Source organism: Ciconia boyciana, chromosome 4 (assembly GCF_034638445.1).
Source record: "Ciconia boyciana chromosome 4, ASM3463844v1, whole genome shotgun sequence".
NCBI lineage: Eukaryota > Metazoa > Chordata > Aves > Ciconiiformes > Ciconiidae > Ciconia > Ciconia boyciana.
Genome location: NC_132937.1, coordinates 94,543,778 through 94,567,960, shown reverse-complemented (window position 1 = coordinate 94,567,960; position 24,183 = coordinate 94,543,778). Strand labels below are relative to the sequence as shown.

Sequence of the window (24,183 nt, the reverse complement as noted above, 5' to 3'; positions counted from 1 at the left end):
GCGCCGCGGACAGCTAAGAGCCGCCGGAGGAGAAGGGCCCTGTGGAGCTCGGCGGTCCGGTGTGAGGGGACTCGGCCCGGCGGGGCTCAGCTCACGGCGTCCCGCTGCCGCCTCAGCCCGCCCGGGTGCTGCCTCCGCGTCGGCCGCCCCGGGAGCGGGGCTCTTCCCCTCAGGCCCGGTTGTGGCAGCGGGACCGCGCGGCGGATGGGCCCCGCCCGGGCTGAGGATGTCTGGAAGCTCCTCGGGAAGACAGGCGGCGCCGGCAGAGGTAGGCCGCGGACGGGGGATAGGGACTCGGGGGCCGCCAGCGTGAGGGGTTCCCGGGCGCCGAAAGTCTGCCCTGAGGGAGCTTCCGGGAAGAGCCGGGCGGCTCCGGTCAGCAATATGTTTAGGCCCGATAATTACTCCTTGGTCTCTGTGCTGGCAGTTCCTTTTCAGTTGCGGTTTTTTCTATGTGCAAGATCTTTATTTTCTTACTAGTCAATGTGTAGAAAGGAAACCCCCTCCCACGGTGGTATCCGGCCCGCTGGTAAATATGCAAATTCAACTAAAAATAGTTTTTGTCAGAATAACGTTAAAAGCGAACCGTGCAGAGACGAATCCTCCTTCCCAGTTGCTAATGGCTCTTAGTCTCAGATAATCTCGTGTCCGGTAACGGTTTGTTGCATTAGTTTATAAGATGTGTAAACTGTAGAGTATTCACGCACCTTTTTGGAGATGACGTGTCTATTCTGTTACTCCCCTTTTCATAGAACGGTGTTTCGGCGTGTAGCCCCCTACGGTTCCTGTGCTAAGAGTTCATTGCGCCGTTGTTAGCGGTGGAGGGCATGTGATCACTGGGATATTATTTTGGGACCATAGGCAGGCTGAAAAGTGGCTCTGGGGTGTAAGTGTGCAAACCTGTCCTAGCAGGGTATTTCTCAAATCCAAAATTAAATATTGATGCTATCAGCAGCTTTGTTCCTTGTCACTGCCAGACCGGCTTCTGATACATGTGACAGTCTAATTCTAGATCAGACCTTCCTCGCACAGCAAACAATACTTGATTTTACTGTGCTGCCTAAATAATTTTTCTCTGTTGCCTATTTCTAACTTTTAAACACAAATGGCTGCATTGTAAATGTTAAAGAAAGAAAAAAAGCCACATAGTGAAAATTATACAGAGACAATATAAATGTGACCTTAATGTGAAAATGGTATAAATAAGCTTATGCTGTTTTATCATTCTTATCTCTGTTTTAATTTTACTTCTTTAGTTTGAATGTGTATTTGTAGAATTTTCAACTTGTTCTGATTTGACAGTTTGCTGCAAAATACTCTATAACAACGTGTAAGGTGTAGCTTTTTTTAATACTGAAGAATCGTGTAGCTGACACATTAAAAAAGCATAAGTGCCTGTGTTTGTTGCTGACTAGTAATACGCCTTTCAATGCTAATGAATTTCTTTACATCTACAAGATATTCTTACATACACTTGATAAAAATCTCCAATTTTCTGGAGACAACTATAGCCAATTAAGGGGAGAAGAGTGCTACTTTAATAGCAAAACGTTTGTGTCTTACCAGGTAACAGATTGGTTGGCACGTTCATTTGATGACTTCTTTGGAAACACAAATATTTCTTCTAGTGCAGTTCCTGTGAAGCCACTAGAAGGCAACTCTGGAAGAAACCGGCAGCAGAAAAAGAAAGACCTGTCTTCTGTGCCAGAAAGCAGCAAAACCAAAGTTCTGCCCAGAAAAAGAGCAAAGGCATCTTCAGTAGATCTGCCTTGTAACAAGTCAAGACAAAACTGGAGCCAATCTCAAGATGAGCCATGGGTAGATAGATACAAACCTGAAACTCAGGTGTGAGAGTTATTCTAAGTGCTAATGTAGTAGTAACATTATAGTGTAGCATGTTGTCCTTCTGTTCATGATCGGTATTGGTCAGGTTCTAAGTATATCCTATTTTATTAGGACAGTGAAGTACTAGTTTGATTTATTTACTGTCTGTAGTTAAGATTTTAATGAGCTATTTATCTGTAGGAGATGCATTTTTTTCCCCAGCCTTCCTGAGGAGATAAAGCTACTGATGAGCTGTTGTTTCCTGTCCATCCACTCCTAAACTTTTGAACCCGTTGTGGAATTTCAGCCAGATATGACAGCTCCAAGAAATAGGAAAATCCACAGCTAAAGAAAGGAGAGAGAACTGAATTAGTGCACTTATTCTGGGAAAGATAACAGAAATTATCTTGCATGTTACTGGACAGCAGTTAGCTGGTCTGTTAGCATGTTCAGAGTACTTGACTAATTGCAGTTTGTGCTATCTCTTGCTTGCTTGATGCATCTTTGGCATGACTTTGTGGGTGGAGGGTGTTGGGAAGTATTGGCATGACTTTGCGGGTGGTACCTCAGGGCTTCAAGGAGAAAGGACTCAAATATGTAATAAACCTGTCTTCACTGGTTCTGGTCATGGAACAGTTTTTTCACAGGGTGTTTCAAAGGTATCAGCACGTGATACCTAGCTTGATGTAAGTAAGTTAGTGTAGTACTTGTATTTTGTATTTTATATTTAAATATTTAACAGCTCCTCTCTAGCAAGGAATTGAGTTACAAGACTAGAAGGCGAGTAAGCTGCATGAGATTTGCAGAAGTTCTACAAATCTATGTAGTATTAGAATCAGTAGAGCCTAAAAAGTACCAGTGATAGCTATAAAACATACTGACACAAACAGGCAAGATTGTAATGCTGTTACTTTAGGAATAATAAATAATTCATTATTTCCCAACTGCAAGCAATGATAAATCGATTGTTTGAGGAAATAGGCTGAAATGATTGTCCTTAACTTCTTCTAACACTTACTTCTACATAGCATAAACATATGTAACTGGAATATACACGTACATGTCTGTTAATGGTTTAGTCAGCCTATATTCTGTTCTTGAATCTCATCATTACAGTCTTAGAAACCAAGAGGTGTATATATGCATTTCATATATCTTAATCTTGTTTTAGAATGAACTTGCTGTGCAAAAGAAGAAAATTGAAGAAGTTGAAACCTGGTTAAAAATGCACATATTTCAGAGGCAGTCAAAGCAGGTAATCTTGCTGAAATTAGCAGCTAGAAGTATAACACCATACAAATGAGCTGAATTCAATTTTATTTTAATTTCAGAGAAAAACTTGAAATTATAGGTAGCGATTATATATCTATTGCATTATAAGAAATCTGTTAAGAACATAGATTAGAGCTTGCACATTTGTTTAGGGATTATGCTACTAAGAGGTGGATTCTGGTTTTGCTCAGAAATACTATTATCTATCATCCAGTCAGTTCATACTTCTTCAGTGTGTGCTTGTAACTGTATTTTATCTCCCACAGATTAATTTTAAGTATCTTGGCAAATTTCCAGTTGTGCTGACTTGATGTAATAGAATGTTTTTAACCTCTTGATTGATAAGAGGCATTCTTATGCATCATTTACCAGTCTTGCCTAGTGTTCTTCAGACCCAATTGTCCAGTTCAGTATGTATTATGTTGGTAGCCTACATGGTGTGCAGTTAACTGAACAGATAAATTAAAAACTTAGAGCAAGGCTTTCAGAGTTCTGGTCTGGCTCTTCCTATCTGAATACTCAATAGGTAAATTAATAACACAAAATACTTAACTCAGTTTTTACTGGGAAAAGAGAGTCATTACCAGAGAAACTGTAGAAGAAATGCAACCAATATTAATCTTCCAACTTTCAGTCTTTATTTATCATGTTTGGGATTTTTTTCCCACCCCCTCCCTGTGACAGGGTGGCTCTGTGTTACTGCTAACTGGTCCTCCTGGTTGTGGAAAGACTGCAACTATACAAATACTAGCAAAAGATCTTGGTGTTCAGGTGCAAGAATGGACCAATCCAATATATTTAGACTTTACAAAAGAAGACTTAAGAAATATGTTTGGCCACGGTAAGTATTTTAATTTTTTCTTTTCTTTTTTTTCTTCCAGTTACTTTTGTGATTTTTATATTCTGTATTTTTTTATTCTTTTCTGTCTCTGTCGCATATGCAGTCAGATCCACATCCATGTAAGTCAGATCCTTAGTGTTTAATAAGAATCTTTATTTCGCTTTTATCTGAAAAGGGATTTAGTTTTTTTTACAGCGTTTACTTCAAAATAATTTGCAACTGAAATCAGTATAGAGAGCTGTGTAATAGCCTGGATGTAATTTGAGCCAGTTAAATAAAAATAGGTAAGTCTGTCTTGGTCTGGGTCCTCAGTTGAATTCTGCCCTTTAAAAATTCTCTTGTATTTGTAATGTGTTTGCCAAAGGGCTTGGCTGGTGGTGTTCAATGGCTACTGTCAGAAAATAGCATGGGTGGGTATTAGTTCTTGTGGGTATTTATATTCTACTTGGTATTATATAGAATACATATTTTTAATTAGTTTTCTTTTTCAGACTCAAATTTTCATACGTTTCCGAGTCAGGCCCAAGCAGCTCTCTTCCAAGATTTTCTGTTAAGAGCAAATAAGTATAACAAACTTCAGATGCTTGGGGAGTCCTCAGAAAATGATAAAAAGCTTATTCTTATTGAAGTAAGTGAAAGCTTGTGAAATCTTGTTTTGAAAACAATATATTTTATTATAATATTGACATACTAACTAGCTTCAGCTGGTGGATTGGTGTTGCCAGAAGTTAGTCTGCTTTACTGCAGATGAGTTGTTACTTTTTGAGTTTCTACAGCAGGCTAGAACCAAGTTCTACCTGTAGTTAAACTATATAAGCTAATAGGCAGAAATTGGAGACTAGTTTGCGTACAGAAATAAGTAACAGAGTATCAAAAAGTAGATCAAAACAATATTTGAAAAGTCATACCCATGTTTTGGTATGATTAGCTTTCTAGAAATATCTGTGTAACAGGAAGAGGGAAAAAAGCCCACTATTTTTATTACTTAAGGAGGCAGGAGAGTACAGAAGATGTGAGAATTAATACAATCAGAAAGCATTTGAAATTTAGCATTCCCTGGTCTTATGCAGGGGGGTTATTTAGGGTGGAGATGTGAACTCTGAGGGTTTGTAAGCCGTAATGGGAGGTACAGGAGAAGACTTTATTTTTACTTATTCAGGAGTGTGTTTCAATAGCATTTTCTTTCTGAGTTTCTTGTTTATTCTGACAGAGGAATTTTATAAGTTACCATAGTCAAGTTGTCTGTAAACTTTCAAGAAAAAGACTAGGTGACATAAAAATTCTAGCTGAGTAATGTGATGTACTGTAGAATTTAGGAAGCATAGTTTATTGTGACTTCTCTTCATGAAGTCACTTCCTTGTGCAGATCCTCTTCATATCCCAAATAGTATATCTTGCCCTCTTCCTCAGTGGAGCTGCTACCTTGTGTTTATCCTCTGAGTGAAACTCTGTCTAGTAGGCAATGTAATCACCCAAGGCTGTTTCTTGGGAAACAAAACATTTTCTTTCTGTCCTTTTTTAAGATTTTTTTTTTCCATAATAAAAGAAAGAAATACTATGCCTTGTTTTTTTTTTCCTTTGTTCCACATCCCCCCCCCCATCTCCTCCCCCCCCCCCCCCCCCAGTTATCTTCACTGTTAGCCACATTCAAATTTAGTTGAAAGCAAGCTAACTAGGAAGAAAAAATATGTAGCAACGTAGTATGCCATAACAGTCAGTCTGGGGGAGAGAATTTATCTATCTGAATGTAATGACAGCCGTTCATTTGTTTTGAACAGGACATACCTAACCAATTCTATCGAGACCCTAGCAGTCTACATGAAATTCTCAGGTCAGTTGCGGACAAGTTTTTAATTATTAGCTTTAGCCACTTGCAGTAAACTGGAGTTTGATTCTTGTTATACTTGCTTATTTTTCAATTTAGGAGATTTGTTCGTACAAGTAGATGTCCCCTTATATTTATAATCTCAGATAACTTCAGTGGAGACAGCAACCAGCGGTTACTATTCCCAACAGAAATTCTAGAGGAGTTGTATATATCCAATATTAGGTAAGATCTTTTATCTAATTAAAACCTGATTTTAATAAATGAGAAGTCAGAAACTAATTTTTTTTTTTTTAAATTGAATTCAACAGTTTCAAGCCTGTTGCACCAACAAATATGATGAAAGTTCTTAATCGAATAGCTGCAACAGAAGCTAGTATGGTAAGTTGTCAAAACCGATAACTTCTGTGCAGTGCCATGGCCAAAAGATTTCGGACTTTTATATTTGAAATATGTTATCTATATTTGTTACTGTATTTGTCTGATCTTTGATAGCAGACCCCCACGCCCCCCCGAAAAACCGTACCAATCCCCGCCCCCCCCCCCGAAAACAAGGAACAAACTGGAAGGATGTCTTGTTTTTAAGATCAGTTCCACTTGATCCTTGTTCTAAGTCTTCAAAGTGACTCCTGAAAATTCTTCTGCCTATTACAGAAACTATATATATGAAACAAGTAATAGGAATAGAAGTAATTTTCATTGTATCCAGCAAGGCCAGAAGAGGTAATGAACCTAAATCCTGTATTATTCCTAAACTGTTTTGTTTACAACCAAGTCTAAGATTGAGTGACACCTTGCAAAGAATTATGTGCATTATTCTCTTTAATATTGCTATATAAAATGTGGCAATGTGCTTAAATGGATTAAATCTTTTAAAGTTAGCAATATTACTTGGTTTGAGCACATGGTGGGTGCTCATGTAGTCTGTTTATGGTGTGTATCAGAGGTGGGTCCCCACAGCCAGAATAATATTAAAATACTCCTTTTCCTACTTTTTCTTATTACTTTGAATGTTGCTTTTCCATGTAGAACAGAGAAAAGAATTCTGCTCTTGATAGAACTTCTCTGGAGTTGCTTTGCAGAGGTTGTTCAGGTGATATAAGAAGTGCAATAAACAGTCTTCAGTTTTCTTCAGTGAAAGGTAAATACCTGTGATTTTGTTAAGTAAATGACATTTGACCGTTTCTGCTGTAAAGGTATTCTGTTCACTGTTGCAGCACAGCTAGGTGAGCTGTGCAAAACATTTTTTGACATGCTGCTCTAGAGCAGGAATAAAAGGCACAAAGTTTGTTTCTTGTGTTTTGTTTTTTTTTTTTTTTAAGCTGAAAATATTCCATCTCAGGACTGTTATATATAGTCTTAAAACTGAGTAACATTGGCTACATATGTGTTGATGTGATTTAATGAAATGCCCTCTTTTCTTCTTGATATCTTTGCTATTGGTGTGTGTTTACTGATCAAAGCTTTTATGGTGCAACCTTAATTCGAAAGGGATATTTTCATTGCTTGGTTATTTATACTTCTCCATGTCCTTATCTCTACCCTTAAAGTGTTTCTGAAATAGCCCATTGACTTTGTATACAGTATTTCTGTAATGATTGATTTTACTTTGGAGTTCCTATGGCTGTTGGTAAATGAAAAGCTGTGAGGTGGCATGACCTACTGCAAAGTTATTGAGTGTATTATAGAATAATTTAGAAGTTCAGTGTTTTAGTAGTTTTTAAAGTACTTGGTTGGACAATGCTCAGATTAGACTTCGTTTGGGATTATTTTGAATGTTCCAACATAGGAAGAAAACAGGAGACTTACTGTCATGTCTTTTATAAGCATTGGAAGTTGATGATTGTTAAGAAACCAAGGTATGCAAGGTACATAATCTATGATTTTTAAAAGCAGTACTCTGGCATGTGTAGTTCATTCTAAGAACCATTAGATGGTGCCAGCATTTATATTCAACCTAGAAATAAGGAAGTGAATTCAACAGTTGTCTTCTGCAGTATGTCGTAAAGCTAGCAATGGTCTTGTTGCTTTTATTCATTTTCTCTCCCATCCACCTTGCAAATAGAAAATGTGCTCATGGAATACAGGATTAAATGTAGTTTCAAATCCTTCTTGTAAGAGGGAGTGTTGTAGTTTGAGTTTTAGAGTATATTGAAATTAAATTAACTGCGTTTGTTAAATTACATGAGGGGGAGAGTCAAGTTTCTGTGTTTAACTTGCAAATGTGGAAACTAAATTATTCTGATGTTGTCTTCTAGTATACTAAGTTTGTATTGTTCTGTGTTAATCAGAAAAATAGAAAATTCCTCTCAGTAAGACCATTTTGGTGATAATGCCATCAAGTTGTTAAATACTAGGTTGGTGATACCGGAGAAAAATTTGCAGTAGCTCACTGCTGGATACTAAGTAGCTTCTACATACTGTAGAAAATCTAAGTGGTCTTAAAATGACCAGTTTGTGTAATATTTAATGAATTACCTTGGAAATGTAAAAACATGAGAGTTATAAAGAGAACTTCGGAGAAAACAAAGGCATATGGCTTGACAGCTTCTGTACATGACATCTGAGAATCATGTACTCAAGTCACACCACACTGAACATTCTCTTCTCACATTTTCTGTAACAGATTGAGAAGAGCTGCCTTCATGTTGAATAGAAATTTTTTAGTTGTTGAAGTATTTCAGTTAGGTAAATGATTGGCAGCCAGTGATATTTTGTAAATTTTGGAGACACCTCACTTCCTTGTTGATCTTCTGAGAATGCAGTATTAGTTTTCACATAAATAGGATTTATTTCTTCACTTGTGCATATGTGTAAACACAAGCAATACATTCACTTCGTAGTAGTATTAACAGGTAAAATGGATCCATGGTAATTGTGGAAGAAAAGAAGGATAAATACTTAAAGGATGAGTTCTCTTAGCTCGATAAGGAACATTCACCTGCCACTAAATCAAACTGTGGGTGAAAATTTTTGAGGTTTAAATTTGAGTAGAAGGGTTTTATTCCTTGGAGCTGAAAACATTGTGGAAATTAGTAGGCTGTTGGAAGAATCACCTAAAGAAAGGTTTTCTTTGCCACCTTGTATTGCAGTGAGGGTATTATACAGATAATGCAAATAGAAGATAAATTGATAAGTGAACAGAATGTAACTGAAATATAATTTACATATATTTGCACTTGTACTTTATAAAGAAGAAATTTTTAAGAAAGGCAAGTTGGGAATACATCAGAACTAGAATGAATAAGCAAGAATGCTAGCTATTTTTAAAGACAGGTATTTATTATTCAAAAAAGTACTTGGCACCTTAGCTGTGGCTTAAGGGACAGAAGTGGAATGAATCATGCTAGTTTAGGTGACTGGGTTGTCCTCCTAATAAATGAGTTTTCTCTTTGTGCCCCTATTTATATAACCTTTTCTCTTAGGTTGTTTTTTGTTTGTTTGTTTAGAACATTGGCAGTAGCAATATAATAGAAAACTTTTTTGGATTCATGTACTTTATCCTGATTGTATTTTTGCTTTTATTGGTAGACTGCTCATTGGAGAAGGAGTTTTGGTCAAGGAAGAAAAGGAGCTCCACACTAAAATGTGAAGCAGCAGCAGTATCTAAAGTAAGAAAGAAAAGTAAATCTAATAATTCAGAAGACCAGGAGATACAAGCTATTGGTGGCAAAGATGCTTCCATCTTTCTTTTCCATGCTCTGGGGAAAATAATTTACTGCAAAAGTAAGACAATTTTGACTTATTCTTCCTTTCAATGGGCAAAGCATGTCAGCTGCTAATAGCTATATTTGCTAAAGTAAGGCTTAGCATGGGCTCTAATTCGCATGTTTGGTCATTAATAACAGTATAAAAACAGTAATAAAAGTTTGTGGTAACTGAGAGTGCAGCTGTCTATCTGTTAGGTAAATAAATATTTCATTACGATCTACTATGTGTATATCATAAAATTGCATAACTCTAGTTGCATTAGGTCCACATGCTGTCATGCACAAAAAGCTAACCACCACATTTGTTGCTTTGTACAAAAGCAAATTTTGCTTTTGTGCAGAATTGTACATTGTTGCACATTATGTTCTGTACTCGTCTGTATTCCTAAAGGTTACAGAACAGCCCTGCAGCCTCATAGCTACTGCCTCCCTTATTTGTGTATATGGGTTTGACTCCTTCTGCTGTCTCTTCCTCCCTACTGTTTATCTCAACTCTTTGTTTCCCTTCAACAGACATATGTGCTCTCTCCTTTCTGACCTGAAAACCTCTTCCACTTCTGTCATACCCTGTCTCCCTTTCCACATCTCCAGAATACTTTCCACCTTACTACTAGTGAAAGTTCTGCTTTGTATACACTCAGGTTCTGTAAATTTACAGAATCTGTCTGCTCCTAGTGTGTGGTTACAGTACTGATTTTTTTTAAATTTAAAAACTATGATTCGTAAGCATTTGGTACTTAACTAAACTAGTACTATCTGCACTCAGCTAAATCAGGATCCATAATGCCATTGGCTGTCCACAGTTCAGGAATAATTCACAATATCAGTTCCAAAATCAACTGAGGAGAAGTAGTGAGATGAGGGAATACGAAAATAATTAGATGACATTTGTTATATGAAGTGTAATACTATATAATTAAGTACTTATGCCTGCATCAAGAGCTTTCTGGGAACTGAAAATGGTGTAATCTAGTTGCTGGTAGAGTTGACAGTTGCTAAAAATGATGCTTAGTATATGTGAAAACTACTGTTCATGCAGTTACACATCTCTGTTCTTGCTCCTATGTAATTTTTATTCTAATTTTGAATATTTAATCTGAAATGTGTGTCTTTTTCTTCTGGCCTTTTTGATTATGTGCAGAAATGTAACAACATTTCTGATACTGAAAGACTAAAGATTGTAAAATCCTTTGTAGGAGAACCAGTGTCAGAATCAGAATTTCCTCAGCTGCCTGCTCACTTATCAGAATACCATCGAGACACCTTGCTTATTCAGCCTGAGGTACATCTGCAGTAACTACTTGATTCCAGTTTGGTTTGAAAAAAACAAAACAAAACAAACTCGAAGGGATTGGTGCAAATTCTCAAGCACAGTGGTTTTATCACTGATCTTAATGTATCTGTACTCAACCTAAGTTACAGAATAATTAATCTGGAAGGGACCTCCGGAGGCTAACTTCAAAGGTAGATTAGGTTTCCAGGCTCTTGATCTGTGGAATTTTGAGTATGTCCAGGGATAGAGATTCTCTCACCTCACTGACAGACTTGTAGTGGAAGATGGACTTCCCTTGCTGCAGCCTGTGATTGTTACCTCTCATCCTTTCCCTGTGCATTGTCAAGAGGAGTCCGAGTTCACTTTTCTGTTACCACCCATTAAGAGAGTTGAAGACAGCAATGGCTTCTGCCCCTCCATCCCCGTTAGCCTTCTCTGGGAGCAAACCAACCTCCCTTTTGTATATAAGCATCACTTTGTAGATCATGTGTGCCAGCTCCCTAACCATCTAAATGTATTACAACTCTTATAGGATGCTTTTTCTTATACACTGTGTAAAGCTTGAACTTTTTTTTTTTCCTAATAGGATATTGTGGAAAAATCGCACATGTCTGGAAGCATGTTTAATTTATACCTTCACCAGAACTATGTAGACTTTTTTTCTGATATAGATGATGTAGTGAGAGCCAGTGAGTATTTGAGCACCGCTGATGTCCTTTGTAGTAATTGGAGTGTAAGTGTAATCTTTTTATACACACATAATTTTTTTTTTATGTGTATGTAATAGTACTCTGACATTGAACTTTTAAATTTTTCTCTAAGTGTTTATGAATGGTAGAAAGCAATTTTCTTGCAATTCAATAAGAAGCTATATAACTTCAAACTTACAGTATAGGTGACAGTGAATTGTTAATAGATGCTAAAGTACATCAACTATAGAACAGATGCAGGCCCAACTTTTTGTCCAACTTCTGCCAGTATTTTATTATAGTGGGTTATAGTGTTTGTAAAATACTTTATAAAGTATTTTTAAGTAGAACGTATTTATGCTAAAAATGTGTTGGAGTCTGTATGTCTTTTCCCTGAAGTAATTGAGCTACTTTTTCATTCAGCTGCTTTGAGTAAAAGTTTCACGGTAATCTGAATGTATTCTGGGCGTGCCATGTCACTGCAGTTACAGAGTGTGTTTTAGTTCAAATGAGACAAACTGTACTGAGATGTTGAGTTCACATAATGCCTGATTTCCCTCTCAGACGCGGTTTGTGATGGAAAAATACAGTGCATCTGTGGCTACCCGAGGGGTGATACATTCAAATACTTCCAGAGCCTTTGCCCACCACCAAGGAGGGATGGGGTTCCGGCCTTTACATAAACCCCAGTGGTTCTTTATCAATAAAAAGGTAAATGCTTGATTTTTTTTTTTTTTTTTTAAATTTTTGGGGCTTTTTTTGGTAAGGTATGACTTGAGTAGTATAGACAAGATTTGCTCACAGTGCTAAACCTGTTGAATATCCTAGTTTGATATAAGCTACTTCTGAAAAGCACTTGCTTGAAGAGTTACATTTGTATTATTCCTTTAACGGAAAAATAAACTGGGGGCCTCTGACAGAGTCTGATTCCTGTGTCCAAGTTGGCATACTGCTGAGAGAGTCTTGTCTTAATCGTAAGTTAATGGAGACACAATTAGTGTTGAAATACTGTAAAGTATTCCTAAAAGTAAGTTTTAAGTTTTTGTGCAGTTTAAATCACATTAAACCATTGTGTAAGTTTAACAAATCACTGCTGTTATGTTTTTTGTGTTTATCAGAAATAGCTTGTTCATGAGATACCAAAGCCCCTGGCAATTTTTTACATTTGAACTAATACTTCTCTTGCTGTATCTGGCAAAAAATATTGGCCTGGATGGGTGGGGAATTCTATAATCAAGGGATAAATATTTTCTGGAAAAGTTAATGCCCAGCAAAAGGCAAAAATGAAGGAATTTAAAATTTTTATGATCTGTATATGTTAACTCTAACTGCTTATCTGTTTTTCTTGTCTCATTTTTCAGTAGCTTGTGCGTAGTCATCAAGCAGGCAAGGAGAAAGTCTGTGTTTTACTGTACAGAATATCTATGTTAATGATTTACCAGTTTTCTTTACTTGTGTTTCTTTTTCGCCCAACTCTTACAGTATCAAGAAAACTGCCTTGCTGCAAAATCTCTCTTTTCAAGCTTCTGTTTACCACCTGAATGTCTTCAGACAGAGCTATTGCCCTATCTTGCTATGTTAGCAAATCCAATGAGAAACCAAGGTAAGATGGGTGTAACTCTCTTGATCTTGGACTCTTTTTTGTAATTAAAGCATACTGAAAAATTTTGTAATTGTCAATGTGTCAAAACTGTGCCAAATGTCAAATACTATCTGTGCTTTTGCCTCAGTAAAAAAGTACTTACGGTAAATGCATATAGCTGATATCCAAAAATGTTTCTAGTAACATAGCCAAAACTAAAGCTGTCCTGTTAGGTTTGAAACAATGTCAAGAACATTTTTGAAACTTATGTAACTGAAAGAATTAAAATAAATATCTCTCTTGGCAGAAGTGAGGGTTATATGATGCTTTATGAATGTGTAAGATGGGGTCCTCATGTTGGTGTATTTGAAATAATTTTTCCCTTTTTTTACTGCATGCATTTCTGGTATCTGTGTACTTTTGAATTTCTTCATGTTGCCCTCTCACTCCGTCTCTTAAGGCACAGCTTTTCTGTCTGCCCGCATCCTTACTAGCTTGTCTAACTGGGTGGCATTGGCAAACTTGCTCATCTCACTCTTCACCCCCTTTTTTCATAGGGTTACATTTAAGAATGTACTGGATAGCCCAGGTCCTAGCACAGATCTCTGCGGAACTGTAGTGGCAACTTTTTTCCATTGCAAGAGTTAACTATTACCTCATACCCCTCTCCCCATTTCCTAGTCATTAATTATTTATCAAACTTTACTAATTAAGTTGTTCTCTTAGGCTTAGGACTTCTTTTAAATCTACTAGAAGATTTGGTGAGAAGACTTTTGGAAACCTAGTAGGCAATATTAACTAGATCTTCATTGCTTACTGATCCCTTTCCAGTAACATCAACAGACTTAAAAGGCTTTAAAAAGCCTTTCCCAGATAAAGTAAGCGAAATCCAAGTTTGCAGTGCATTAAAAGAATGTGTAACCTGAGGTAATAAAATGGCACACAGTTGATGCAGAAAAATTTACTTTGTATGGTACATAATGTAAAAATTACTGTTGAAACAGCTGGGTCGCTTATGCTATGTTAATTACTTCAAATAAAAGGCTTCATGTCTTAACTAAGGCCTTGACATCAGGATGAATTCATTTACATCAGGATGAATTAATTTAGTAGGCTATGGAATAATAACTCTACATCATAAATACACAGTTGATGAATGTCAGGGATTTTTTTTTTATGTGTAGGCAATCTATAAATATATTATGGTAAAACAGTAAGCAGTTTGGAGAAAAAAAGCATACACATGTGTGCAGTGTTTTGGTATCCAAAATACTGCAAATATATACAGGAATACTTGACTAAACTTATGAATTATTTATTTTCTAGTATGTTTAATTGTATGTGTGTTATGATCTACCCAACATGATACTGGTGGTTCTTTGTTCTCAGCTCAGATTGCTTTTATCCAAGACGTTGGGAGGCTACCGCTGAAAAGACATTTTGGGAGGTAAACTTGACTTCTGTCTTTTCTTAAAGACTTTCTGTCTTAATATATTGAGGAGAAGAACTCTTTCATAGAGAAACATCTTCAGTGTACATATGTCATGTGACATTTTCCCTCACTTGTGGCATGATAATTTTACATTTTGCCTGTTAAAACTTTTTCTAGTTCAAATCTGTTTATCATCACAATGGTAGAAGCAACATTTTAACTATGGTCTTGCTTTTAATCCTTGTTTAGCTTTCTTTTCCATTGTATCAAATATTAGCTCTGTCCTAGACGTACCTATGTTTCTCCAGTGCATGATCTCAATTAAATATTTTTTTACAATCAAAACCATTTATGTGAGAATAAAACTGAATTGATGCAGAGACTATAGTATGCTTTGCCTGTTGTTTATCATGACATGAAATGGTAATCTGGAAGATTGATAGAACATTCTGTGTTCACATACGTGTTAGTTAGAGGTGTAAGAAATAAAGTATAATGGGGAATTATTTCCTTTGAAGCAGTTGTATATCTATGGAACCACAAAATATTTTAACAAGGGCATCTCCTGGAAGTCGATAGCAGCACTGATTTTTATTTTGTGGATATTTTGCCTATCAGACTACTTAGAGTAAGCCTTTGTTTAGAATGCTTTTTTTTTTAATAAAACTATAGCTACTGAAGATCCTCTGTCTTAGATGTTAAATACTGAAAAAATACTGTTTATTTCAATTGCGAGACTGTAGTGCTCTACTTAGATTGTGTAGCGCTCATGGGGTGACATGGCGTGACAGGTTATATTGTGACTCTAGTGAGCCTTCTGAATCATAGGCATCATTTATACTAATAGAGCCTCAGTTACATTTCTATAACTTTGATATCTCTGAAATAAAAACCAGTTTTAATTGTGATGGTCCTTTTCTAATAAAGGATTGAGATCACAGTTAGTTGGAATGAGAACAACTCTTTCATCTCTTAACCAAGGAGAGAGTTTGTTAGGGCATCTGACAAAGCATCTCGTATTTATCACTGTGGTATTGCTCTCCGAGTTTAACTATGAAATACTGGCCTGTAAGGTAAAGCCTATATCATCCAAGAACCATCCTGTTCCCCAACAGTTGTATTAAAAGCCATTTTGGTTGCTAGTCAGGAAGAAAGGAAAGTGTCCCTAACGGGTGTATTTCTTCGCAATCTCCCTAGTCTAAGCCAAAATGTTGTAACTTTACAAATTAATTGTAGACTTTCTTATGCCATTAATTTTGTCTGCAGCATACCTTTAAATATTGATAAATGTTTTGTATCTGCATTAATAACTTGGGTGTGTGTCATTTAGAGTTTTGAGGGGTAACTTTCTCCTGAAAACATGGTAATGCTTTTTCATTTGTTTACCATTTTGGAAAGGAAGTATAGAGAAATGTAAGTATTTTAGCAAGCATTTGCTTCCTTCAGGAATCCTCATTGAAAATAATTTATTTTGTATTACTAAGCAGTCCTTAAAATAGCTTATGTGCAGCTGTTTCAATGGAAATAAGAACATTTTATTTATTTTCCATTATATTTATCACTGGAATGGGAATGGTACTGTAGTAAGAAAAGTGGCATTGAGGAGAGTACATGGTATTTGATCACCTGGAATTGGTATCAGGATGAGGTTTTGTCAGTAACCGTGTAAGTTTTTCTTATTCCCATGTAAAGTGGGAAAAATAATAAAGGAGCATTGGTAACATACCAATATAGAGATGTTAGAAAGATTGAGAAGCCCAAATAGTACATGAAATTATAAAATATAAAAATATTTCCTTTCCACTCCTTTTTTTTTTTTTCTTTTTCATTTACCTGTTTCAAGTTAAATTGCTTCCTGTCCTAAAGGATTTTGGTTTTGCTTGGAAAGGGTCTAATGTACTGTGGGCTGTTGTCAGTAACTTAATTGTTAGCAGTTCCTGTGCATGAGGAAAGCTAAGCAAAACCACTGTCACCATAAGGAAGAAACTTCAAGCAACAACAGGTACTGGGAGAGTGACGAGCACAAACATGATCTGGTATTTGATGTTGCTGTGGTTTTAGGCTATGCAGGGCGGTCCTTTCCCTGAGAGGAACTCCTGTGTCTTCTGTAGGCCGTCATGTAGGCTGTACAGTGTTGAGTTCTGGGCACAAGTATCTATACCTGAGAGATGTGCACAGAGCTGTAAAAACGTAATACTGAAAGTAGTGATGTAAGCACAGAACGTGTATAGCTTGAATTAACTGTGAATGATGGAGGGTATTACTGCCAGAAAATGTGAAAGCTGTTGAGCATCAGTGAAAGGGGGGTGGCTTGTGTGGTATACGGGCAGTCTTTTCTATTACAGCTTTTGTGTGAGAGAGCAGGAGATGTTGTTTTTTGTGGTAACTTACTGTTGCAATGGTAATTTTACAGGTTAAAGCTTGAAACACTTACTGACAAAGATCCTGGGATACCAGACTTATTTGTTATCTCTGAGGGGGACCGTGCCGATGTGCATGCTACAGAGACGGCTGTACAGATGGAGAGAAACAGAACGAATGAAAATGAATCAGATGGATTCCCTCTCTCTTCTAGCCAGTGCAGTGGAAGTGAACTACCCTGCAGTCAGCCTCAGCCTGTTGCAGCTCAAGCAACCATGGAGGAAGACGAATTAAAAATAGAGGAATATGATAGTGACTGAGTACAACAAAATGTCAACAACTGACTTGCTTGAATAGATTAGTACGCTACAAAGGCCTTAGCTAAAGAGAGTATGGTCTGCACAAAAGTACTGCTTTAGCTACTTAGGTGGGCTAGGAGGCCAAGTCTAAACATGCTGTGTCAGCATCAAGACAGTTCTCCTCAGCTTCCTCTTAACTTTGCAGGATTAGACCTCAGCTGAATGCTAAATTACAAGCTATTCCCTGCCTCTCCTGAGCCATGAAGTAATCTATACAGATAAAAAGAGAAGAATAAATGATGACTGAAATTAGTTTGAAAGAGACTGTAGATAAGCAGTGTCACTCTTAAGTTATTTTTATTTTTTACACATTTTAATTTACTTTGCAATTGTACAGTGTGTTTCTGGAGTACGCAGTTGATAAGTTGTCAGCATTTGAAGGTTTTATTAAAATTCATACCTTCAAAAAAATTGCTGTTTGGAAGCTTGGCCCTTCTGAAAGAAGAGACTGAAGTATACATGTAAAAAGTTTGATATCCCATACTGATGATGTAAATAAAACTCCTACTGTATGAATACTGTTTTGTACTCTGCCACAGACTTTTATGTGTTTGTAAGTTGAACATATGTTGTACAACAGATTATTTTGGATTCCTTTTTGAAAGATATTTTCATAACTTATGGCGGGGAAAATATAACAATCAAGCATAAGTCCTTCTCATCCTTTGTATTCTGTAGGAAGTTAATGGTGTAGTGTGCAGTTTTTCTCCTTATATTGCAGTTGTGCTGGGGGAAGGAACAATCCTGTGTTTGGTAACCGACACATGAGAAGTGTGTTGTGGTTGTCTGAATAGACTGTTTAATACTGTCTGATAATGGCGTTTCTCTGTAACAGGGATTGGTCCATGCAAACCAGTCTAATACATTGCTGTGGTTAGTGATACCACAGGAACAAGAAAAAAACCAAAACAAACAACTTTGAATGTGTAATGTATGTTTGCATTTCTGTATTGCTTACAGCCAGAGTTTAGTAGAACAAAATATGTGTTTACCCACTGTAACCTTGGAGTGAATGCTGCTCTTGGAAAGGCCAGATAGTAGAGAAGTTAGTTAAACTAGAAGTAAATTCTAGTAACTAGAGTAAACTCTAGTTTACTCGAGTAAACTAGTAGTTAAACTCTAGTAACTAGAAGTTAAACTTACTAGTTACTTACTAGAGTAGTTACTTACTACTCTTACTAGGGCACTATTCAATACTCACCTGGTTAATTATAAATTGTAATAGTAGAGACTTACCACTATCAACTACAGCATTCATTGTAATTTATGTAAAACCTCTTTCACATGAAAACATGACCAAAAAAAAAGCATTATTCTCTTCTATAATCTCTTGTGCCTGAATGTCTGTGCTCTTACCTCTGAATTACAATGGAGTGTGAAATATGTGAAGAGGATGGAAGCCCCAAATTGCTGAAGTGCTAGTGAGTGCCTGATTGAAGCCAGTGCCAAATTAACATTAAATCAATCCCCGGGTAAGCCAAAGGGAAGTGCTGACAGCTGTGAAGCTTGTGCAGCTGCAAGCAGGCACAAGAATGAGTGCCAGTGCTACAGCCCACCCTCCTACCTATCTCCAGCAAGGGGAAGAGGCTGTCTTGGCTCCGTCAGCAATGTTACCCCCATTACAAGGTGGGGGAAAGAAGAGAACTGCCCTTCAACAAGGAGTGATAGGAGTGATTCAGGAGCACACCAAGAAGGAAAGATACATGTATTTTTTTGGTGCGGTCAAAGAATTTCAACAGCTATGACAGCCTTTGGGAAACCCCCATGGCTCACGCTTGAACCCATCCCACGCACCCTCTCTAAGTGTAGTTGTAATTCAGGGTGTGTTCAGTGCAGACAATACATCGCTAACATGTGAGGCAGACAGGGTAAGCACGGTGCTGGATGCACCTGCCTACTGCCTATGCCAAAATCTGCCCTCGCGCAGCTGGGAAGACACACCTTTGGTTGTCATGGCCTTCTCAGGCTTCCCCTCCTCTGAGGAACACTTATTTAGAAGAACATTTTCCACTTCGTCTAACAGCAAAGTTCTCCAGAGCTGAACTGAAAAATTCTGCAAACTGTGGGCCTGAACAGGAAAGCTCACTTGTGTCAGCAAATGCCACTGTTTCGTGTCAGAGTTGTGTGGGGCATTCAAGAGGAATGACCTCTTGATCTTGATCCAGCTTACCATGAGTAGTTCTCTTCACCCCCCACCCCCTGCCAACAAAACCCATTACTAACACCAAGTGCCTGACATCCTCGCCTTTGCACAGTCTTGGTTTCAAATGGATGCCAGAGGGGAGCCAGCCTGGTGAGACGCGCTCCTCCAGTTGCAGAAGTACGTCTTGTGTATTTTCTGTGTTATCACATCCGTGTTCAGGTTGCACAATTACATCTTACAGGGCAGTAGTTCTGTTACTGGGATGCAGTGAACTGGGCTTGGATCCAACACGTTTTTACACTGAAGAGGTCTTAGACACAAACACGCACAAACATTTCTCCCTACATAGGCATATGTACAGGGAACTCCCTGCCTGTGTATTGGAAAAAAGAGCTCATGAAACCACTGGCAGTATCAGGATACTAGAAAAATGGCTAAAAACTACAACAAAAAAATTAGTACTTTGGCAGTTTTCAAGAGTTGTGGTGAGAAGTTACCAGATAGGGGGAATTGATTCTGTTCTGTCTTCTATTTCCTCTTTTGGCGATATTGAAACTAAAATCAGGCAAATTAGGCAAATCACTCCACCTGTTTTTTTGTTGAAGTTTTAGTTTCTTTTGTGTTTGGAGCAAGGGCTAGCTGTGAATATGGGTGTGCAGAGCATCTGACATGGTGAGATCTAGGACTCAGCTTTGACCTCTGTGTCCTGGCAGCAGCTACCCCAGCACCTACCCAGGAGCACGCACCAAACTTGGCAGCCTTGGCGCAGAGTTACAGGCCATTAGCCCTCGCCCTTTTGCTACGGACTTTTTGTTACTGTCTGTACGTTGGCTGCATCCAAAGGCTGTTGGCGAGGTCAGGTACTTTCTGTCCCCTTTTACCATCAGCAAGAGACAGTCGCTGAGCTTAAAGACACAATTAGACACAATTATAGTCCACCGCTATAACTAGAGCAACTGTGCAAACACATGTACAACTCAGCAAAAATCATCATCCACTATTACAGAACAATTTCCATGCCAGCTGGAGGTGGTGGATAATATTCCATACAGAGATTGCTGTGCAGGACCTTAGGTTAGCAAATATACTAGAGGCAAAGAACTGGCATTTTATGTGCTTATATATGCTTATTTATTTCTTTATGTATATTTTTATGTAAGCTTTTTTATTTATCTACATTCACATCAGCTTTTCTCTGCCTATCAGTGCAACATCTGTCAAAGCATTTTGGAATCAAGGCAAGCTCTCAGTGCAGCTCCATAACGCTTTCATTCATCCCCTGGACATAGATTGCTTTAGACTGGACCCATTCCCATCGTCCCTGAAATGAACAACTCTTCCACTACAGCAAATGTGAGCAGAGCTGGGCTTGTTATAAACGGCTGAGGTTTCTTTGGAGTCAGAGTTGATAAACATGACAGCACTACACTAAGACTGGAGTGCCAGATTCATTAAAAAGCTGCTTCAACAGTTTTGCATATTTGACACAGCAAGATTAGGCATAACTTTGTTCTCATCTTCCTGACTCATTAACCTTTGTTCACAAAGCGTAAGTATTTTTCATATACACACTCCTAAGGAGATGCAGCTCCAAGTACATTTGAACTTACAGGAAGGATCAGGTATTTCTTCTGCTCCTGACGTGACTTTCTTTCCTGAAGGAAAGTAACAACAAAACAATGGTAAATGTGCATAAAGTAATGTGCATAAACATTTGCAGCTAAATGCTGAGCTGTGATGTTTTAGGGGGAAAGTTCCAGCTTCCACCGTGGGTCTAATTCTACTCACTCTGACAACAATAACTAACCAACAAAAACTGGACCAATGATGACTGCTTCTGAAAAAAATTATTCAACAGATCACTTTAATGTTATTTGACCCTCTCATTGATATGGATCCTGCACCAGAAGGATCAAGTAATCCTGAACATAAAAATTACAGTCTTACGGCTTGAAAGAAATTAATCACATATTTAAGGGCAGCAGAAGACCACTGTCCCCTTTTTGCCAACAGTAAAAGGGAAAGCAGCAAAGTATATGCGATATCTTTCCCATTTCCAGGTAAAAATTTTGCTTATTCACAGAACTATCTATTTGATAATGTGCTAGAAAGGCCAAAAAAATAAAATAGAGTGTTCCTTTCTTTTTATGGAGTATAAATGTGTGTGTACATTTGTATTCTGGCAGAGAAGTGTAACCTATGATTAATTCAACAGGGTATACTAAACAAATCAGTGTCTGTGTAAAAATAAACTAAACAAAATGAATAGCAGTTTCCAAAGAAACGAACATGTACAAAGGCTGTGGATGCCAGACTGATAGGTGGGACACGACAATGAATTCAACATGTGCACATTGCTGCTACTTGCCCCACAGCTGCCAATGTCCTGGATGTGATGGGGAGTCCAGCGTGTCTGGACGTCTGTCTCCATCCCCTGAGGTCTCCGCCAGCACCCAGGAGCTGTGGAGCACACGGCTGCATCACAGGAGCACAGCCTGCGCTTGTCCTCTGGCTGGGGACACGGTGCCCACGGCAGTTTTGGGCACTTTTAAATTGCCTGTGTTTTTGAGACGCTGTTTGCCTACATTTCAGGTTAACCTTCAGAGAGTGGCCTCTGCCAGCGCTGGTGCTGGGTTGGGAGTCGGGCTCCCAGCTGTGTGACCCAGCTCCCGCGCAGACAGCTGGCTCCTCCTGGGGCGGGGAAGGGTTAGTGTTGTTCACAAAATTACAGACCCGTGAAAACCGAGAGCTAAAAGAGAAACAGTAGGCAAATGCAATAATATCATCTTCTAAAACAGGTCAGGACTTGCAGAAGGACAAAATTCCTGGGGTCTTCTAATGTGCTATATCTTTTTTTGATTCAACAAAGGAAAAAATCTGCAACAGCAGGATGGCATTTATTCATTGTGCATAACAGGTGACATTTCACATCCCTATAATACTGAAATTAAAATTTGTCTCACAGGTCAGTAAGCGCAAATATCTCTGGCACATTCATTTCTCCTGCCTTTTCCTTTCCTGTCTGCTACTGTGATACTTTTATATCCAGTTGTATTTGCTATTACAATCAGCTTTGCACTGACCAAGGGATAACTGGCTGCAGTGGTATTCTGGGCAAAGCTGGAGTTTGCCTCTAAATGCAGAGAAAAATCTCACCTACGTCTAAGACAGGATCACTTATTTTTCATAGCTGTTTACCAATACTGCTTATAATTAGATGCAGGGCTTAATTCAGATGCCAGTGTGCAACTGTACAAGAAACCATATTGACGAGGGAAAGAGGAAACTCTTGTAAGCACATCTTCAAGTGCAGGCAAGCTGGGGGAGAAATGCTCCTGAATGCAGAAATAGTCTGGACAAATTTCATAGCCATTATGTGCTTACTTTGATCACAGCATAAACAACATGAAAAATAAAAGGGGTAAATAGGAACAATCCTTGAAATACCCACATACTTGCTTAACTGAATCACCGTTAGGAATCAGAAGTGAGTTGGCCCGTTTTTCCGGAGTTTCAATACTCAAAGAGTACTTCCGTGAAGGACTGTAGGCAAAGATACTCCTAGAGGGATGACTGTAGCCGTGGCTTACAAACCTTTTTGATCGTGCACGCCATCAGTATAAAATTTCTGAGCACTCCCCCCCAGTACATGTATATTTATTTATTTATACAAATTATATACCTGTACTACTGAAGTTCTAATTGTTTCTTCCTGCACCCCAATGGATTGTCTTGCACACCCCCCACTTTGGAGACCACTGGGCTATAAGCACAGAAGTACTCCCAGAGGAGATGCGGCTGTAGCACCAGGGCTATGTCACATACCTGTGCAGTCAATCCACCCCTGTGAGTCTGTACAAGAACAAGTTCCTGTCAAGATAATCCAAGTTTTCAGTCGGGATCAATTTTTTTCATACTTCTCACTCTGACTTCCGTTGACTTGCAGTTTTGAAACTCAACACTCCTATACGAAAATGCCAAGATCTGTGAAATGTTCCAGACTTCCATCAAACAGCTGAAAAGTGCTACTGATACCAGAAAAACTTTTGCCTTAAGTGACTGAATCAGGCTAAAAACTGAGAGAGGATCCCCAGGTCCAAGCTGGCCCTTCAGTAGTGCAGAAGGAAAATAGCTTGTGGACCTTCGCAAGACCCACTAGCTAGAAAATACCTGCAGCGTGACCCAGTGGCCTCCCCGAGCCAGCATCATCCAGGTATCGCAGGAGTGAATGATTTGTAAAAGGACAACCTGCCCAGAGCTTCCTTATCCGACTGCCTGGAGCTCCCTCCTCTGAAGTAACCCATACGGGACCACTCTGCTGTAATTTACTGCATCCTGCTTATCTGGCACATACTGCAGTTCCATGAAGAACGTGTGCTGTCACCCAAAGGTATATAAGCTCTGTCACTGCCCTGCTTGGGCAGAGTCTGTCCGGCTGCTGCTCCGTGTCCTCTCCGGGAGCGGGATGCTCGCACTGCTTCTGCTCTGACCCCACCGAAGTCGTCTGCAGGCTGCCACGGCACTGGGGGCTGCTGGATCCCAGCTTTTAAACGCAGGTCAGTCCAGAACCTTCCTCTTCAAGGACGTTTTTAACAGACAGTCCGGCCCAGACGATGTCTTTACGCAGACACGGGCACGGACGATGCTGCTGAAAACGCTCCAAAGGCTGTGGCGGCTGCCTTTGTCCAGGGCTGGCAAACAAACATTCCAGAGCCATTGGGGTCTGTTGCCATCGGGTGGCAGACTAAGCCGCCTGCTGACTTAGTTGCCATTGCCCATCACTGCAGTGCGGGTCAGGAGAGGAGGAAGACAGAGGGCGAAACTGAACCCATAGCACTGCCAGTTCAACATTCGATACTGACACGCTCCTGA

At 38.7% G+C, this 24,183-nt stretch overlaps 1 protein-coding gene across 3 annotated transcripts; it reads left to right on the top strand.

Annotated features, from left to right (window-relative positions):
- The first annotated feature begins 8 nt into the window (after positions 1–8).
- Positions 9–18,459, top strand: RAD17 (RAD17 checkpoint clamp loader component). 3 transcript variants are annotated; one of them, XM_072860654.1, is made up of 16 exons: positions 12–268; positions 1,629–1,845; positions 2,996–3,079; positions 3,781–3,937; positions 4,429–4,565; positions 5,716–5,768; positions 5,862–5,987; positions 6,074–6,143; positions 6,792–6,903; positions 9,294–9,488; positions 10,669–10,754; positions 11,332–11,478; positions 11,999–12,145; positions 12,917–13,037; positions 14,406–14,463; positions 16,862–18,459. In XM_072860654.1, exons 3-16 carry the CDS (start codon positions 3,050–3,052, stop codon positions 17,127–17,129), a joined length of 1,707 nt encoding a protein of 568 aa, XP_072716755.1. In that variant the 5' UTR covers positions 12–268; positions 1,629–1,845; positions 2,996–3,049; the 3' UTR covers positions 17,130–18,459. The 3 variants fall into 3 exon arrangements, with proteins under 3 accessions (XP_072716754.1, XP_072716755.1, XP_072716753.1); XM_072860652.1 differs by having other exon boundaries at positions 1,567–1,845; XM_072860653.1 differs by lacking the exons at positions 14,406–14,463; positions 16,862–18,459 and adding an exon at positions 13,743–14,384 and having other exon boundaries at positions 9–268; positions 1,567–1,845.
- The last annotated feature ends 5,724 nt before the right edge of the window (positions 18,460–24,183 follow it).

Excerpts from the sequence above, each read along its gene's own strand:
- RAD17 (XM_072860652.1), top strand. The coding sequence starts at position 227 with ATGTCTGGAAGCTCCTCGGGAAGACAGGCGGCGCCGGCAGAG. Across the intron at positions 3,080-3,780 it reads TTCAGAGGCAGTCAAAGCAG|GGTGGCTCTGTGTTACTGCT; the intron begins GTAATCTTGCTG and ends TCCCTGTGACAG. Across the intron at positions 13,038-14,405 it reads AAATCCAATGAGAAACCAAG|CTCAGATTGCTTTTATCCAA; the intron begins GTAAGATGGGTG and ends CTTTGTTCTCAG.